General features: G+C 40.8%; 1 protein-coding gene across 1 annotated transcript in view; it reads right to left on the bottom strand.

Annotated features, from left to right (window-relative positions):
- Positions 1-4,619: 4,619 nt before the first annotated feature.
- ITGA8 (integrin subunit alpha 8) overlaps positions 4,620-18,291 on the bottom strand; it is a 197,194-nt gene continuing 183,522 nt past the window's right edge. The window contains exons 28-30 of the mRNA XM_070428533.1: positions 17,563-17,664; positions 9,378-9,500; positions 4,620-7,453 (exon numbers count right to left, since the gene is read on the bottom strand). Coding sequence (XP_070284634.1) covers positions 7,367-7,453; positions 9,378-9,500; positions 17,563-17,664 — 312 coding nt within the window. The 3' untranslated portion in view covers positions 4,620-7,366. The remainder of the gene's footprint in view (positions 7,454-9,377; positions 9,501-17,562; positions 17,665-18,291) is intronic.

Genomic DNA, 18,291 nt, shown 5'->3' with positions numbered 1-18,291 from the left:
CCAGACTGGTTTTTTTTTTGTTTTGTAAACTCCCTCCTACTACCTAGCCTGTGGCCAGTGCCACACACATGTACCCAGTAAATGCTAGCTATCTTTGTCTTATTTTCTTGGTTCCATCATCCATATGGTAGCTGCCTTTTCCTGCTCTGAATCATTGCTGTTTTTTTTTTAATCCTCACCCAAATACATGCTTTTATTGATTTTAGAGAGAGTGGAAGAGAGAGGGAGAAAGAGAGAGAGAGAGAGAGAGAGAGAGAGAGAGAGAGAAACATAGATTGGTTTGCCTCTCCCATATGTGCCCGACCCAGGATTGAATCTCAAAACTGGGTAAGTGCCCTGACCAGGAATTGAACCAGTGACTTTTTAGTGCATGTGACAATACCCAACCAACTGAGCTACACTGGCCAGGGCTAGGTCGCTGCAGATTTAAGCAATGCCTCCCCTGTGTTGAACAGTGGGGCTGGAGATCAAGCCCTGAGCCCAAAGATAAGGACTTCTCACTAACTCAGTGACCAACAATCTTCAGTTTCCAATCAGTGAGGAATCTACTCTGTTATATCACAAACTGACATTTATTCATATTGTCCATGAGAATAAGATAATTATTTCAAGGGACAAGAAGAGAATGAGAACATGAATGGTGGTGATACGACATTTCAGAGCAGAGCAGATGAGTAAATTATACAAATAATGCAATTATCTTAATCTTCTAGTATGTGAATGAAGGCAATAAATGAGAGAAAACATAAATATTTATAAATCTATTATATACTTGGCAACACTAGTCTATTACCTTAGTGAGTATAAATCAAAAGACTGATATAAAGATACTCTTGTTAAACTCTTCATATTTGCTTTGTCGTCTTTGGCTCACTTGTCAAACTATCTTATATGATAGATACTTTTGAAGGAGGATGATATGAGTTGAATTGTGTTCTCCCAAACAGTTATGTTGAGTACCAACCCCCAGTATTTCAGGATGTGACTGTAGTTGAGATAGGTTCTTTATTGAGATTATCGAGTTAAAAAAATCATTAGGGTGGACCATAATTCAAAACACCTGTTGTTCTTATAAAAAGGGGAAACATGGCCCTTGCCAGTGGCTCAGTTAGTTGGAGCATTGCCCTGTACACGAAAAAAGTTGTGGGTTTGATTCTCGGTCAGGGCACATACTTAGGTTGCAGGTTCAATCCCTGGTTGGAGCGCGTATGGAAAGCAACCTATTGATGTCTCTCTCTCTCTCTTTCTCTCTTTTAAACCAATAAAAAACATATCATTGGGTGAGGATTAAAACAAAAAAGGGGAGACATGGACATAGACACACACAGAGGGGAGGTAATGTGAGACACACAGAGAGAACACTGTGTGAAGAAGGAAGATTGGAGTGATGCATTTATGAGCTAAGGAACACCTGGGACTACAGAAGCTATGACAGAGGTGTAGAAATAATTCCCTCCTTAGAGCTTTCAAATGGAGCATGCCCTGGTGACAATCCTATATAATAAAAGCCTAATATGCAAATTATCCCCTTAACTTGTCATTTGACTGGGCGTTCGACCGCTCTCTATGATGTGTGCTGACCACCAGGGGGCGGTGCAAAACATGGCAGATGCCGGTGATGTGCTGCAACCTGGGGGTGGAGGTTATGGGGACAGAGGTGTGGTGAGAATGTGGGGTGTCCACCAAGCTTGCTCTTACTCCCCCTGCTACCCTCCCCTGGGACGCCAGGGCTTGCTTGCCAGGGAAGCCCCCATGCTCAAGTGCCAGGCGCCTACGAGGAGCCCGCCCCACACCCACGTGGCATCTTCCGGGTGAGCCGGGCTGCAGCCGCCAGGACTGCAGGGACCCGGCCGGGCTTCCTGTGGGTTCACACAGGAGCCAGTCTGTGAGGCCGGCCAGGAGAGAGCACACTGCCCGCCTGGCTTCTGTGCAGTGCTGCTAGGTGGCCCAGAGGCCCACGCTGTGCCCAGCCTGCAGCATCTCTGCGTGGGGACTAGGGCACTGTGACTCAGGCAGAGGGGGGCACACAGGGGCCCGGGGGCCCAGGTGCTTTCCAGGGCCCAGAAGTCAGCTGGGGCCTGCCCTTCCATGCCAGACGCTTGTACTTCAATCACCGGCCAGGCCTAGGAACTGCACCTGTGCATGAATTTTGTGCACTGGGCCACTAGTTTAATTATAAACTGCTTGCTTTAAGAATTGTGTGACTTGCCATGACTGGTTTAGTTCAGTGGATAGAGCGTCAGCCTGCGGACTGAGAGGTCCCAGGTTCGATTCCAGTCAAGGGCATGTACCTTGGTTGTGGGCACATCCCCAGTAGGGGGGTGTGCAGGAGGCAGCTGATTGATGTTTCTCTCTCATCAATGTTTCTAACTCTCTATCCCTCTCCCTTCCTCTCTGTAAAAAAATCAATAAAATATATTTTTTTAAAAAGAATTGTGTAACAATAAATTTCAGCTGTTTTAAGCCATCCAATTTGTGGTACTTCCAGCCCTAGGAAGCTAAAATAGAAGATAATTATGGAATTTTTTAAAGTTGAAAATTCTGACTGAAAAAAATTGTTAAATATGCTGACATCCTACAGACAATTACGTGAATGAAAGTTGAAATCTAAAATTTTAAAATCAGGGAGGTCCACTTTACTGCTTAACAATAAATCCCACCTAAAGGTTGGCTCGTTTGCTGCTCACTTGGTTATTTCTACAACACAATGCACAACCAAAATAAACAAGAGCACAGAGATTTTCAGAACATTCCTACTGTGTCATATCATGGTGCTGATAGAAGTTAAATTCAAGACGTTTTTGTTAAGGGGCACTAGTATCGGGCTACATTTCCATGTGGATTTTGGCCAACAATCACAAATAACAGAGAACTTGCTCATAAACAATTCCAAAAGGCAGTGTGTCAGGCAGATGGTATTTGGGGGCTGGGGTGGGGGAGTTGAACATGAGAAGCATTGTTGTGCCTTAAGTACGCTGGCCATCCTGAACTCACCATTAACTGGAGCATCACTGGGGGTTATGGTTTTACTCAGCTCTCACATGAGTCCAAAGTTTTAATGCTTAAAACTTCTATGCTAAGGAAATTAACCTTTTAATGTCATCCAAGTTCTGAAGGAGAAAATCTTCTATTTAGGTTTTGGGGAAAGAACTTTAGACCCCAGGGAGGTAGGTACTGTCTTAACGTTCATGGATATCCACAAAAAGCTTTCATGTTTTGGCTCTTCACGAAGGTGCCAGGATGCTGGGTGCTAGAGAGGTAACCTGTGAGAACGGTGCAAATCTCACAGAGGATGTGTGCAACTTGCAAGGAAATCCTCCTTTGTCAAAAATTCTGCAAGCAGTGATACTTATCTCATTTGTCCAATCTAGGAACCCAAATAGTAATTCAATGTTTAGAAAGTACTGACACAGTTAAGTGTCTCCATTAAAAGTGTCTGGAAGTGATAAAGGTAGCAACAGAGTTTGTTGAGAAGACAGCTCTCACTGCTCACTTTATTACTTTTCCCCTCACTATGAGCACAGGTAGGCTTTAACCAGTGGGCTGGCCCAGTGTGGATCCTTCCATGTGCTTCAGGGAAATCTTGCCCCACTCAGACTAGTTTATACTGAGATGGGGCTTTGATCTTCAGCGCCAATATCACCGAATCTTAGATTTGGCTGGGTTTCTTTTATCGGGTATACACAGATACCCCTGGACCAAAATGCCATGAAGGACAGGAAGAGCCTTTGAGTTGGCCAAAGATGCAAAGGAAGGCTTCATAATAGATTTATCCTAGTATGCAGCCAACATTTGAAAGACAACATAGAGAAACCAGTTGTATAAGGGTGGGGTGTCAAAAAAGAGCTAACAAAATTTTAAACATTTTTATTGCAATTTAATTCACATACCATAAAACTCACCTACTTAAAAAGAAGACAGTTCAATGTTTTTTTAGTATTTTCAAAGTTGGGCAATTATTACCACAATATAAATTGATAACATTTTTATCATCCCAAAGTAGTGATGCATTTTTGCTCTTTCAAATTTCTTCCAATGTTATCCCATATAATAAAAGCCTAGGTGGCGTCTTGCGATGTCGTCACAAGATTGCCACCACAAGATGGCCAGCACAAGATGGCCACCACAAGATGGTCACCACAAGATGGCCAGCACAAGATGCCCACCACAAGATGGTCACCACAAGATGGCCAGCAGGGGAGGGCAGTTGGAGGCAATTGGGCCGGCAGAGGAGCAGTTAGGCGTCAATCAGGCTGGCAGGGGAGTGGTTAGGGAGTGATCAGGCTGGCAGTCAGAAACAGTTAGGGGCAATCAAGCAGGTGAGCAGTTAGGAGCCAGCAGTCTCGGATTGTGAGAGGGATGTCTGACTGCCGGTTTAGGCCCGATTCCACAGGGATGGGGCCTAAACCGGCAGTCAGACATCCCCCAAGGGGTCCCAGATTGGAGAGGGTGCAGACCAGGCTGAGGGACACCCCCCCCCCACCCCCGTGCACGAATAATTTTGTGCACCAGCCTCTAGTTTTTATAATAAAGAATCAAGGTATAGACAGATACTTTGATGTCTGCTACTGTGGGAAAGCTTTCCTTCACTTGTGAAATAAGCCACAAGTACGTCAAAGTGTCTTTCATTTTTAATTTTATTAGTGAGAAGGTACATGAAATTTTCACAGATATCTACAAATGTATTTAAATAAAACAGCAAAAGGAAAAGAGTTGAAATAGGATTTCAGCGGTGACTAGTCCATATTGTGTACTTACTGTATAAAAACCTCCAAGTTTATAAAACTTCATTTGCCCATTTTCCATATCTTAAAATCCAGCTGCAAGAATTTTCAAAGGGGTCTCTAACACACAGAGAGACTCTAAGACAAGCACGGCACATTCTGAGTTAGGAAAGTGATTAGCAATCCTGTGACCAGAAGCAGATGTGCTCAGTGCGTGGTAAGAGGACCCTGCGTGTAGAGGGGAGCTGAGGAACTGATGCCTGGAAAGTCCTCTGACCTCAGTGTCCCCCTCCTCCATTTGCTTCCACATTCTAAGTGGTTGAGCGGGCCGGTGTGTGCTTGCCGGCCTCCACGAAATGCCTGTAGGTAGCGGTGCTCACCCTTTTCGAAGGGACTACTCTTGGCTGTGACTGTGTTGAAGGCAGAGTTTGCCTTTGAAGCCCTCATACCTTGCTCTGTTCCGGGTCCCAGTCTCCTTAGGCCCTCTCGTTTCCCCAGGTGTCTGTGTGAGTGCTCATTTCTCGAACCCTAAGAGTTCTGAGTTCCTTCACCAATGTTGTTAGCTTGAAAGGCAATGGGTGAGTTTTCTCAGACACCTCTCATGACCAAAAATCCTGAGGTGCTCATTTCTATTGGCTAAAATGGAGAGACAAGAGTTAAGGCATTATTTGGGGGCACAGAGTCCTGCCTGAAATCCCTCCAATCATATCCTGTAGATGGTTACTTCCCTAGCGTAAAGCCAATTCTAGATACCGACACCTAGGACCAGAGGCTGGTGTGGGGCCCACAAATAGTTTGAAGCACGTGCGGTTCTCACCCACAGTCAGCCGCATACACTGGGAGCCAGACTTCATTCCTGACAGACTTGAAACCGCTACCATGACAGGATTTAATTCATAAGCGGGAAGAATATGAACTGCATCCGTGTCTTCTTCCATGTGCCTTTCATTTGGTCTCCAAAGAAATTCTGCAGCTACAGCCAAATGGCTTGTCTCCAGGTTAAGGCACGACAGAAACTTAATGTCTGTGAGTTTGACTGTTTGGCTCTTCTTCCAAACAGAATGTGATGTTGAAACTGGGACACAAGTTTTCCAATGGCTCTGTAAACTTAAGGTTTTGGGTCTGCTGGTTCCATCATTCTTAATATTCAGGATATTAATTTAAAAATAACTAATGCCAGTGTAAACATGCCTTAGATACATAGGTCTATAAAATATTGCACATAAATATAAACTTTGTTCAGCATTTCTTCCTAGTCATTTTTCATTATTATAAAAAGGATACAAAGTTGTGCAGACTATATCAATTTGCCTGGTCAATTTTACTTCAAAAATGTTAATATTACACATAATTATGGCTTATTTACAAGTTTTAAACATCAAGTTTTTGTGATGGTTAAATTCAAGATGATGGGAAAATACCTTACATAAAGATACTTTTCCAAAGTCATGTACTATAAAGATTATCAGTAAAAATGAGTAGTAAAGTTGGAATAGACAATTTTAAATAAAATCCGTGGGAATCCGTTTTCTAGATTCATCTCACACCTGCATAACTTTTCACTTCCTTCCTATTTATGTGTAACATATATTCTCTGTGTACATAAAAAGTGTGAGATATAGTAGAGAAAATAGGTATTTATCTGAAGTTAAATATTGGTGTTGCTTCTTATAGAAATTAAAAATATGATTACCCATATTGTTAAATTGCTTTTCAATTGACAAACTCTAGACATTTTTCATAATTACCATAACTTTTAAACACCACACAGTGTTGAGAGTACCTTGAAATGTATGTATTGCTAATTAAGTAAATGGAACGATTATTTTTTTAAATAAAAAGAACTACAAATGTAACTTTTTGCAAAGCTACATTAAGCAGATGTGAGTCCTTAGAAAGTGTGAATATAAGTAATTTCAGGTGGAAGGCAGCAGAATATTAAATGAAGCTATCTTCTAATGCCAATTTGCTTTTCCTTAACATGATCTAAAAAGCTCTATTAAATGACTGATCTGCACACAATGGTTATCTTAGAAGGAGTTAAGGGTGTGATTTAGAAAACCAGCTGACCAAATCTTAATTTCCAAATCCTCTACATGGCCAGAGAAACGGAAAATAAATAAATTGTTATCCTTGCTTACAAGATTATCTTTGTCGTTTCAAAAGTACTTTCACAGTACCAACAACAACATATACTTGTCTCCCTGAGCCGTAACATCATTAGAAATATCTCTTTTCCATAGGGAGGTGTCAAATATTCTGTAGGATACAGTAGTGTTGGAAGGTTCGGTCCTAGTTCACCTTCTAAATTCTATCATAATTCAGTCCTTTCATCTTTGTGACTTAAGTTGGATTTACCTGGAAAGCAGCCTTAGTTTCCATACCCATTTCAAAGTGTCTGCAAAATACAGAATGACTCAAGGGGAAGAAACGTGCCCTACGGCTGTTTCTACAGTGGTGAGGATGTCTCCTTCCCCAAGGCTCGTGGGGCTCCACAGGGTGGTGTTGATGAGGCGATAGTTCCCGGGCCTTTCCATTTCCAAGGACACTGGCAGGTCAGGAAAACCTTTGTTTAACCCTCATGTTCCTTCTTTTCTTTGAACAGGACCGTGTCGGAGTTTTTGGTCTTTGGTTTTTCCTTTTCAAGCACCAGGGGTTTTCTCATTTGTCAGCTGTTCCCTGTCATTCATATCGTCTTGGGGGGGTCTTGATCTGTCAAAGAATCCACACTACAGAAAAGAAAAATGGGCTATAAAAGCAAGTCGTTCTAGGAATTTGTGAAACCCCTCGTGCCAATAATGTTCACTTTATGTATTTGCTAAGAACTTAGAGCTCTTTGGAGGTCATCTTCCTGAGTCTCCAATGAGGGGGTGAAAAAAGAGTATTCTTAACCTGCAGAGGAAAGTACTGCATCGGGCAGTCTTCGTGCCTTCCTGCTGTTGCCCTGATAGTGGGAGAATGTCCCTGTTTTATACAAACCAGGTATGGGCCTTGCATCTTTCCCTGGGGTTACAGGCCCTGGCCCAGGCATGTCCCCTCTGCTTTCCTGCATGTTTTCTGGAGTCAGCAGCAGCACTGACTGCTGACCAGGGAAGGGAGAGTCGCTCCTGAAATATAGCTTCCTCAGGATGGATCACAGGAGGAAGTGAGGGGATCTTTGGGCACCCCTCTGCACTTGGTGGGGCATATAGTATATAGAGGGAAGTTTATTTTAATCCAAGAACATTTTAGGACCTTTACAAAGATTAACCAGGAACTCTGGGAAGAGGTGATTCAGAATGTTCATCCTCCTGAATTTCAAATTACTTATTTGGTCTAGGCCCGTGGTTGGCAAACTGCGGCTCACGAGCCACATGCGGCTCTTTGGCCCCTTGAATGTGGCTCTTCCTAAGCCTTAGGAGTACCCTAATTAAGTTAATAAAAATGTACCCACCTACATAGTTTAAGTTTAAAAAATTTGGCTCTCAAAAGAAATTTCAGTCCTTGTACTGTTGATACTTGGCTCTGTTGACTAATGAGTTTGCTGACCACTGGTCTAGGCGAAACCTCCTACAAACCTGGACCCTCAGTTTGTGTTTATTGTTTCTTCATTAGAAACCCAACCCACTGGGTTTGGCTTATAATATCAAGTTGATATCTTATAATATCAAGACTAGCACAATGTTCTGTCAATTGGCACATATAACTATAACATTATGGAAATACAGTTACTATAAATAACAGAACACAAAAGTCTATTTGTAAAGGTGTGCAAGACTATATGGGCTCAGGATGGCACAAAACAACTGATACGGATCAGAAACGCCAATTTTTAACTTAAAAGGCAAAGTTTTCCTAGTTTAAAGGTCTCTTAAGCATGCTGCATATTGTTTTTAAATAAAAACACACTATGATTTTTGTAGAAACACAACAATAGTGGTTAAGTAAAATGTGATTGGATTGATTATTCTGACAGTCATATAATCCTGACATTGTTTCTCTTTTGAAATGGAAAGCTCTGTGAAACTTGGTAATCATGTTTGTTTTGGGGCCAGAAATTAATTTCTATTGTAGATTTTTAGAACAAACTTTAGTATAACACATGAAAGAGTAAGTTAAGGCTTCCTAATGGAGACAAACCAATCGGCAAGATTAAAAAAAAACACAACAAGTCCAAGAATATTATAACATGCATGATCTATTTGCCCTACTTGACAGTCCAAGTACCAATTAATTACTATATTAATTACATCTGTGTAGTGTTTATAAAGAAAAATCTCAAAGGATTGTTAATAGGACCATTTAAATAAAAAGCTTAAAATCTTGGTTAATTAAACAAGAAAAAGAAGTCTTCATAATAACATTTTCACTCCAAGCATATTGGAAAAAAGGTCACAGGTCTTAGTTAATAAAGTATAATTCTCTCTCTATTTATTTATAAGAAGTCTCAAGATAAAAGCAACATTAAACACCCCCAGTCTTCTTAAATGTCAGTTACACAAGGGTACTGTTTGCTAAAGCAAACAAGATACAAGGTTTCTTTTATGCTTTTTAGACTGTTAGAAACCCCCAAATCACACCTCTAGCATCATCTTTTTAAATCCCTAGATCAACCTTCTAAATCCCTTCAGTGGCCTTTCTACTCAAAAAGGAAAAGAAAATAAAGAAACTTACCTTCCATAAAGCCAAAGTCAAAATGGCCAGAACCAATAATCCAAGAAGTATCGCTAGTATTATCACCCACAACGGGATTGAGAAGGAAACATTTGGTGTTGCCCAAATAACTGATGTCTTAATCTGAAGTGGAAAATAAAGCAAATGAGCTCTACTTTGAAAACTCTTTTGGTGAAATAAAGCAGTAGTTACCAATATAATATTAGGAGTAGTTCTGAAAGGATCCATATAATAATTGAAGTCATCCTAGGAGAGGCTGAAGGGGTTATTGCACTTGAACATGGATCTTAAAAACTCATACATTCTCATGTCTCTCAGGTTGGGTGAAAAGCCAGTCACAGATATGTCGTGGATGTTTGGCTTATAACCGCACAGAAACCCTAAAATGGAAGTGAGGTGGGCCAGGAACCAACAAGGTGGAAAGGAATGACCTTAAATTGGGCTGGACCTTTTATAAAAACAGTGGCTAAAAGTAGACCCTACAAAAGACCAAGTCTGTCCACTTACACTTCTCCACCAAACTGAGCTAACCTCACTGAGAGGTGAGCTTGCGCACAACCGCAGACTGTTGGATGTGCAGGAAAGTTAGAAATCATCTCACCCAACCCCTCATTTTACAAAAGAGAAAAAATGAGTCCCGCAGGGCTGATTCCTAGAGCTAATCAGTGTCAGTGCCTCTTTATCTCTAGGTTCTGTGCAGCCCAGAGTGTGAGGCTAGCCATCTTGCATTTGATGGAAGTAACTACAGTAAGCAGAGTGAACGGTGATGCTGTGGAGCTGCCTTCAATCCTAACTCCAATTTTCAGATACTGTTAGGATTCAATTCATTCCCAGTTTGCAAGGGAACCTGGAGTTACACGAGGCCTTCTCAGCAGGCCTGCACGCTCAGTGTCTGTGAATGACCCCTGCCTCCCAACATGGGCAGAAGCAGCAGCAGACCCCCAAACAAAACCACCATGCTGCTAACACCTTTCGTCAAGGAAAAGAGAATAAACATATTCTTGGATCCAAAACGTTCTTCACCAAGGAGGCCTAGCTGGCTACAGATCGAAGTAAGCAGTGCCTCAGCTAAACTGTTTGAAGTGATCCCTGACAACTTGTTGTCAAGTTGGTTGGAAGGCTCATGAGTCCAGTCCTGACACACGCTCAAGAACTCCAGGCCACAATTCTCTGATCCACCGGTCAGGAGAGGATGAATTCATGATGAAGGTCGCTGGGCTCTCAAACTTTCCCTGCCTGGAAACATATGGATATCTTTGTAGCCTGCACTCGGGTATTGGGCCCTGACTCTGCTTACTGCTTTGCTTCTGCCTCTTAACTAGGTCTGAGCATCCTGTCTATGCTCTTCTCAGCTTGTCAGGGTTTTATTGCTCCTTTCATCTTGGCTCACTTCCTCTATGCATCAGACATACTGATGACTTAATTCACTGAGTTCTCGGGACCCAAATATCATTTATATTTAGAGCAAACAACAGAGTCAATTGGAGTGAAACTGCTAGTCATTCCATATGGACGATAGTGCCAAGGACCAGAGACGACTCTCAGAGAAAAAGGCTGGCCGTGACCTACTCACGATTACTCATGTCCTTTCTTCCTTGGACTGTTAGCTGTCCTTGCCAGTGTTGTCCCGATTTCATCGAGCACATCAGTAGGAAGTGCAACATTCCGTGATCCAATGGCATTACCCTTCCCCTGCTTGCCACAGTTTAAGGACAGGGCACATGGTACTGAAGAAATGCATGACAAAGGCTCAAAGCAGTCACCGTGTCCCTGGTTTCTGTAGCCTAAGTAATTTATTTAAAAACTATCCTTTCATGTGTCCTGCATGAGCAAGTCAGGGACTAGATCACTTCTCAATTCTTTTTATATCCTGCTCCCTTATGAATTCCATCTGACAACATATATGAAATCAGCATACAGTCCTAACATGTGTGGTGCTCAGAGAAAGGGCATGCAGTCGCATTTTAAAATGATCCCAATGCCACTGGGAGCAGACTGACTCTGTTTTGGTGATGAGAATTTCAGAATTTTGGAACTGAAAAGGATGGTAGTGATTGTGAGCTCACCAGCCGGTTACATTGCCCCGGGAGAGAGAAAATCTGGAGCCACGTAAATTCTGAGGTTTCTTAGGTTCTTTTTCTCTATAAGCTCTAAGGCCATGGAGGAAATACAGTTTCAGTCTATACTCTGTGCGTGTGTTAGAGATTGCGTAAATAATTGAATTTACATTAAGATAAGCAACAATGCTTCTCAATTTTCCATCCTGATTTACCTAATTTCTTAAGTCACCTCCCACTGTTTCATGTTAAACATAGGGAACAAGTCCTAGTTTTGTAAATAAAAAAAAAGAAAGAAAAAAGCTAAAGGAATTGAAATAAAGGCTATAGACTGTTCAAATTTTTAGTTTAATTACAACAAATGGAATGGAATGAAAGAATGGCCACCAACTACTTTGCTGGGTTTTTGGCCAGTTGATTATTGCAGGTTGGGATGTATTATCTTTAAATTTGGTCTGCATGCAGAAAGGAGCAGGGAGGTTACTTACAAAGAACTAATAATGATATCTGAAGGTTTGTTTTTTTTTAGAAGTGTTTGAAAAGTAGGAATAAAACATTAAATTGAACAGGATATGCCTCGTAGAAGCTCTTGAAGCAGAAAACAGCTTTACAGGGGTCATTACAAAATCTACTGGCTCTTTGTTTGCATTCACTTCTTAAGATTCTGACAGCAGCATCTTTAAAAAGTCCACGGAGAGGATCACTCGTGTCCCTTTCAGTTCCAACATTCTGAAATTCTCAGCACCACACTGTTGTGTCTGCTGCCAGTAACATTCTGTTCCTTTAAACAAATACCGAGTCATAGTCTTTCTCTGAACACTTTAAATGTTAGGTTTACACAAATTGTATATATTTCCTATATGTCATCATATGTCACTGACTACAAGGAAAGGACATAAAGAATTTTTAAACCAGGTGAACTGGAGTGACTGCCCTCCTGCACTTGCATCCTGCTCCCTTGCAGGCTGCCTTCATGACATCCATGTGGCACTGAGGCTGCCCAAACTTCTCCATCTAAATGGGTGCAGCTTCAGCGCCGCCGGTGTGGCTCAAGGCTGAGCATCAACCTATAAACCAGGAGATCAAGGTTCGATTCCTGGTCGGGGCACATGCCTGCGTAGCAGGCTCCATCCCCAGCAGGGGGTATGCAGGGGGCAGTCAATCAATGATTCTCATCGATGTTTCTATCTCTCTATCTATCTGCCTTTCTCTCCCTCTAAAAATCAATAGAAACATATTTAATAAACAAATAAATAAATGGGTGCAGCTTCAGGGACCTTCCTTGGCCCCAGCTGTTTTCCTAAACTTATCCAGGCTTTTCACTTGCATAGTCAAGACGTCACTACACCATGGGGAGTGAAAAACAGAAAGCCAGCAATAGTGCCCAGAGCGTTTCTTCAGATTTCCAGTGCAGAGGAGCAGACAACTGCTGCTGGAAAGAGGTGGATGAGAGTCACAAATGACACACCACTGGGAGAGTCACGTGTCTCGAAAGGAGAGGTCCTTCGGAGAACACGTTGATTCGGGGCTCATGTGACATGTCACATCTGCAAATGGCAAAGGGGCATTTCATCTGCAGGTGGAAACAGGTAAAGCAAAGCTTTGCCTGAAACAAAATACCACAAATTTGTTAGTTCTAATATTGATGTTTTTCTTGAGCTCCTTTTGACAAGCCCACCAGAAGCTTACATTGTCCATTGGATAATAAAGAATGAGAAAAATAGGTCTTAATTCTTAGAGTTTCTAATGACTAATCACTGATTTATAGTAAGAATTTTTCATTCATTTCAAATTAGATTTATTGAACACCGCATGTTCTCTGAAGCTCCGTGGGTCTTCTCATCAGCCCGAGCTGGAACCTTCTATAACCCTGCTCTACACTGCTGTCCAATAGAAAAATAATGCAAGTCTAATTTAAAATTTTTAAATTAAAAATTTTCTAGTAGCCACATTAAAAAAAAAACCAAAACAAGGGAAAAGAGCCCTGGCCAATGTGGCTCAGTTGGTTGGATGTCGTCCCACACATTATTATCCCACACACTGATAGATCAGCAGTCGGATTCTTGGTTAGGGCACATAACCAGGTTGCAGGTTTGATCCCCGGTCTGGGTGTATGCAAGGAGGCAACTGATCGGTGTTTCTCTCTCACATGAATGTTTCTCTCTCTCTTTCCCCCTCTCCCTACAAAACAATAAAAATATTTAAAAAGAATAATGGGGCATTAATTTTAATATGTGCTTTATTTAACCCTAAAAATCAAAACTATTATTTCAACATGTAGTTAATGTAAAAATATTCATGAGATATTTTATATTCTTTTTTGTTTTTACTAACTGCAAAATCCAGTGTGTATTAAATAGTTGTAGCATATAACGATTTTCAATAGTTAAAGTGAAATACAGTCTTACCCAAACAATAAAGCTGTGTTTAATGGAAAAAATATTTTATACAACTGCAATTTTAAATTTACATTTAAATGAGTTAAAAAGAAATAAAACTATGAATTCAGGTCCTCAGTCACACTAGCCACGTTTCAGGTACTCAGTACCCACGTGTGGCTCATAGCGACCATACAGACTGCACAGCTGGGGAACGTCCCGCACAGTCTCACACAAGCTGGGATTCACTGTACCCACGCCTAAGGTGCTTTCACCGGGAAGGTGCTCCCAAGGCAGGAGATGGGATGAACTTAGGACCAAAGGTTTCCCTTAAGAACGTGGGCTTGTGATTACTTATTTTAAGTGTTTTAAGAAAGAAGGTAATATTGAGTAACTGAAGTACTTAAAATTTAGGGAGGAAAATTGCATTGCATGCCAGCTAATCAACAAACCATTTTAATTCATATTTATGTACCAAGAACCTGTAGCTATTTAAGGAAACAGTATAAAGTTTTAACAATTGACTCATTATAATTATTTGCAATTTTAGGAAGTGGGATCCATAAACTGTAAGTGGTTTAGATTTTCTTAAAGTGATGCTAAGTAGGGAACATCTAATCTTACCTTCATCATGTCGTAAATCTTATTGTTCTTTATTATGGTTGAAAGACCATAAATAAATCTTTAATATGCCTACATTTTCTCACTGACATTTATGATGTATTTTTGTATATTTTGACAAAAATAGCAAGGTAGAAGGAAAAGGACTCCCTTGTATTATGCAACTGTAATTAATGTTGACATCTGTATTTATGTGTCACAAAATCTTGTGTAAACATACTTCAGTGAGGTCACAAGGATGTTTTAAATAAATGTACCAAGACACCCTACCTACGGTACCATTTTAACATAAGGTGGACCAGCTGAACACATATTTTAACAACATTTAAACAGCCCTTGTGCCAAGTAGTCCCTAGCATGAGTTCAAACTCCAAACAATTGTTTAACGTAAGAATTCCACTTTAAGCTGCTGAAGCTTTGCAAACAATTCTGAAAATTCAATGTATTCACAGTTCACGGATGAGTTTTTAAGTAAGAATTTTCATAACATACTTCATAATAACCACCTTTGGAATTTGGCTTTAGTCACATGGAACACAAATATTAAAATTAATTGGTAAACAAACAAAAAAGTGTTCAAATAGCAGGAACTTTTTTCCTGCGCACTGTAATGAACCAGCGCCCAGTCCTATCCCTCTGCTTCACGCAACCTTTCCTTCCCCTCCGGACACGACAAGTGTCACGTCACATGTGGAGTTCATCTTTACCAACACCATGCAATGCAGCAGACGGGGACTGCCATTTCTTCAATATGTAAAGCTTATAGAGGCCTCAAGAAATGTTTGAATTATGACCATGTTGAAAGGGAGTATAAACAAGCTAGTCATCCCACACAAGGGCCTAGAAAAACAGCCGAATATTCTCTAGTCTCATGATGGAAGGAGGAACCGAGAGACTCCCCCGTGGCAGAGCTGGGATCGGAGCTCTGATGATTTTCAAGCTACTGACTGCAATGAGTTCTACCACCTTAAAGCAATGCTCTCCCTCCGGGTTCTTTTCAAGATTAGAATGACGGAAACCCACTATAAAATATGTCTGAATGTTTTTCCAATTACAGTTAAGTTGTCACTTAACATCATGGATAGATTCTGTGCCTTTAAGTAAACTGACATAATGAAACCAATGTTACCACAGGCTAATTGACATAACTTAAGTTCCTAGGGCATCTCATCAATGTCGTAACTAAACTTTGTTGATCAAAATGATGTTATTCTAGGACCTGCTGGCACCTTTACCTAAATGGTGTAGTAAGTCATCCACATCGGATAACAAGACTGGTTTTTAAATGCAATAACAAGGGTGGTGGGGGTGGAGGAAGCATGTATCTGATCATTTTGTGGATCTTCTGAGATGAGTTGAGAACAGCAGGCTGTCACCTGTGGCCAGCACAGAAAGACTCAATACTGTTGATGGAATCGATTGTAACATATGTTTCTGTTAATGAACATGTGCTCAGAGACAACAAAAGGGCCCAGATTTATCTCCCTTAGAGCTACAAGCCTTTGAACCTCTCTGGGTGAACATTCTATATTAAAAACCCAAAGCCTCTATTTTCTAAGTTGAACATAAATCCAGACTATAACAGACATCTCATGAAAGAGAGGTGAACTAAATGAAGAAAGATGTGGCAGTGCTTGTTTTAAAATGCCACCAACGTTACTGAAATAGTTTGACTCTGAAAATCTATTGACATTTCCAATATTGTGTGTGGGGGCAATGTTTACTATTATTGAGACTTGAGACTGACCTTGTTCCAGGTACTACGCGGGAGTTTTATATACGTAATTTTATTAATTGTCTCAAAATTCTTTCTGAATATGGGAAACAGCCTCAGCAAGGTAGAGTGACTTCCTACTCCACTAAGTGAGGGAGGGGGTGTGGACCCAGGAGAAAGCCCAGGAAAATGCATTTTCCTCTGTGCCGCCTGCCTGTGCTGGAGGTTCTCAATCCTCGTTTCACTACAGAATTGTCACTTGTACATCTTTTAAAGCACAGTGTCCAAGCCCCGCTTCAGACACACGTAATCCTGACATTTGAGGTAAAGACTTAGCACGTAGATATTTATTTAAAGTTGTGTGAGTGATGATTCTTTTGAATACTTAGGGTTGAAAATCACTAATCAATGGGTTAATTTAATTTAAATTACTAAAAGTAGTTAGGCTAGAAAGTTTAAGTATTGCAATGACCTTTGAAGATCTATGCTGATAACAAATTGTGGTAGTATCAATTTATATATCATCCAAAGCAGTGCTTCTCAAATTTTACTGTGAAGATGATACCCTGATGCTTTTGGTGAAATGCAGGTCTGCAGTGAGGCCTGTTTCTGAATTTCTAACTATTTCCTAGGTGATGCTGGGGTTGTTGGTTTGTAAGCTGCTCTTTGAGTAAGAAGGATCTGGGGACCAGAGTTCAAGTGGGGGTTGAGAATGTCTGCGGATGACCAAGAGATGAAGGTTAAAATCTTAACACTGCTTCCTGCAGCCCTGGCCGTGATCACGCTCACTGCGAAGGCAGAGCTTTGGTGACGGTGTCTGCTCAGCCTCTCACCCCGTCTCCCCTCTGCTCTGCACAGCCTGCCAGGTTGCTGAGGATGTCAGCCATTGTGCTCTGACAGATATTTGGGGGTCAGTAATGTTTAATAGCCTCATTTTAAAAAAGTAAAATTTTGTTCAAATGAAGCTCATAGTATATACCTTTACCCCCAGGTGAAAATTGCGGTTCTTTACATGTCATGCAGCTGGTCTTTGGCAACTGTCCCTAAGGAAGAGACATCCCTTCCCACTCCATGTTAAAATTAAGCAATTAGTACAATTTCATTATAATGATCATTGCTGTCTGGACTTCTTAGAAACAAAATGGCTTGATTGAAAATGACATCAGTCCTGCCCTGTGATTTTTGTGTGTGTGTGTGTGGGGGGGGGGGGGGGGGTGGTAGAAAGTTATGTTAAAAGGTTAAAATTTGATCAAATGACACTAAGTAATTTCCAGACTGAAATAAGAAAACAATGAAGGGAAAACATTTCTCAAGTCAATGTAATAAGCCCTTAAACCTAGTACAAGCCAGAACAGTGATTTAAAAAACGAAGTTTAAATGAAATTATTTGTGCCTGTATATTTTTAGATACTTACTGCTATGCTTCCCTCTGGGAGTTTTGCTGGCTGGTCTTTATAAGGCATCTTCTTAACTTCAAAAGACACCAGGGATGCAAGAGAATAGGGATCATTCTTTCTCTGCAATTAAAAATATTTAAATATAAATCATATAAAGCTTTTACTGGCAGCCACCCAATTGTTTTCCATTTCCAAAGCAAAATTTCCTCCCCCTTTCTTCCTTTTATTTTACTTTTCCCCCATCCATTCATCCATCACTCACCCAACATCCATCCATCATCTACCCATCATTCATGCAGACATCCATACATCCATCCATCCATCCATCCATCCATCCATCCATCCAAATATCCATCTATCATATATCCATCATCCATTCATCATCATCCAACTGTCCATCCATCCAACCATTCACCCTCTTCTTACTTTTTTAAATTGTCTTATTAACAAAAGACTTGGTATAATAAAGTTAAAATAAAAAACAGGAAATCAGAATCCTAAAAAGGAGTAAGCACAATCATTTACATAGTTGCTGGGAGGGAAAAACAAAGAGGAAACATTGTGGTCTAAAAAATTATTGTTAGAGAGGGAAATATTTTAGGGGAAAGACTAGTACTAAGTTATAAAGAAATTTATCACATTTCGTCCTAATAGTATACAGAAGACCCAGAGCACTGACTCTCAGTCCTGGCACCATTAAGATTTTAGGCTGGCTGAGGGGCTGTCCTATGCAATGCAGGATGTTTA

The sequence above is a fragment of the Myotis yumanensis genome, unplaced genomic scaffold (assembly GCF_028538775.1).
Source record: "Myotis yumanensis isolate MYYU_CA2020_CCGP unplaced genomic scaffold, mMyoYum1.0.hap1 SCAF_1, whole genome shotgun sequence".
Taxonomy (NCBI): domain Eukaryota; kingdom Metazoa; phylum Chordata; class Mammalia; order Chiroptera; family Vespertilionidae; genus Myotis; species Myotis yumanensis.
This window is presented reverse-complemented; position numbering and strand designations above follow the sequence as displayed.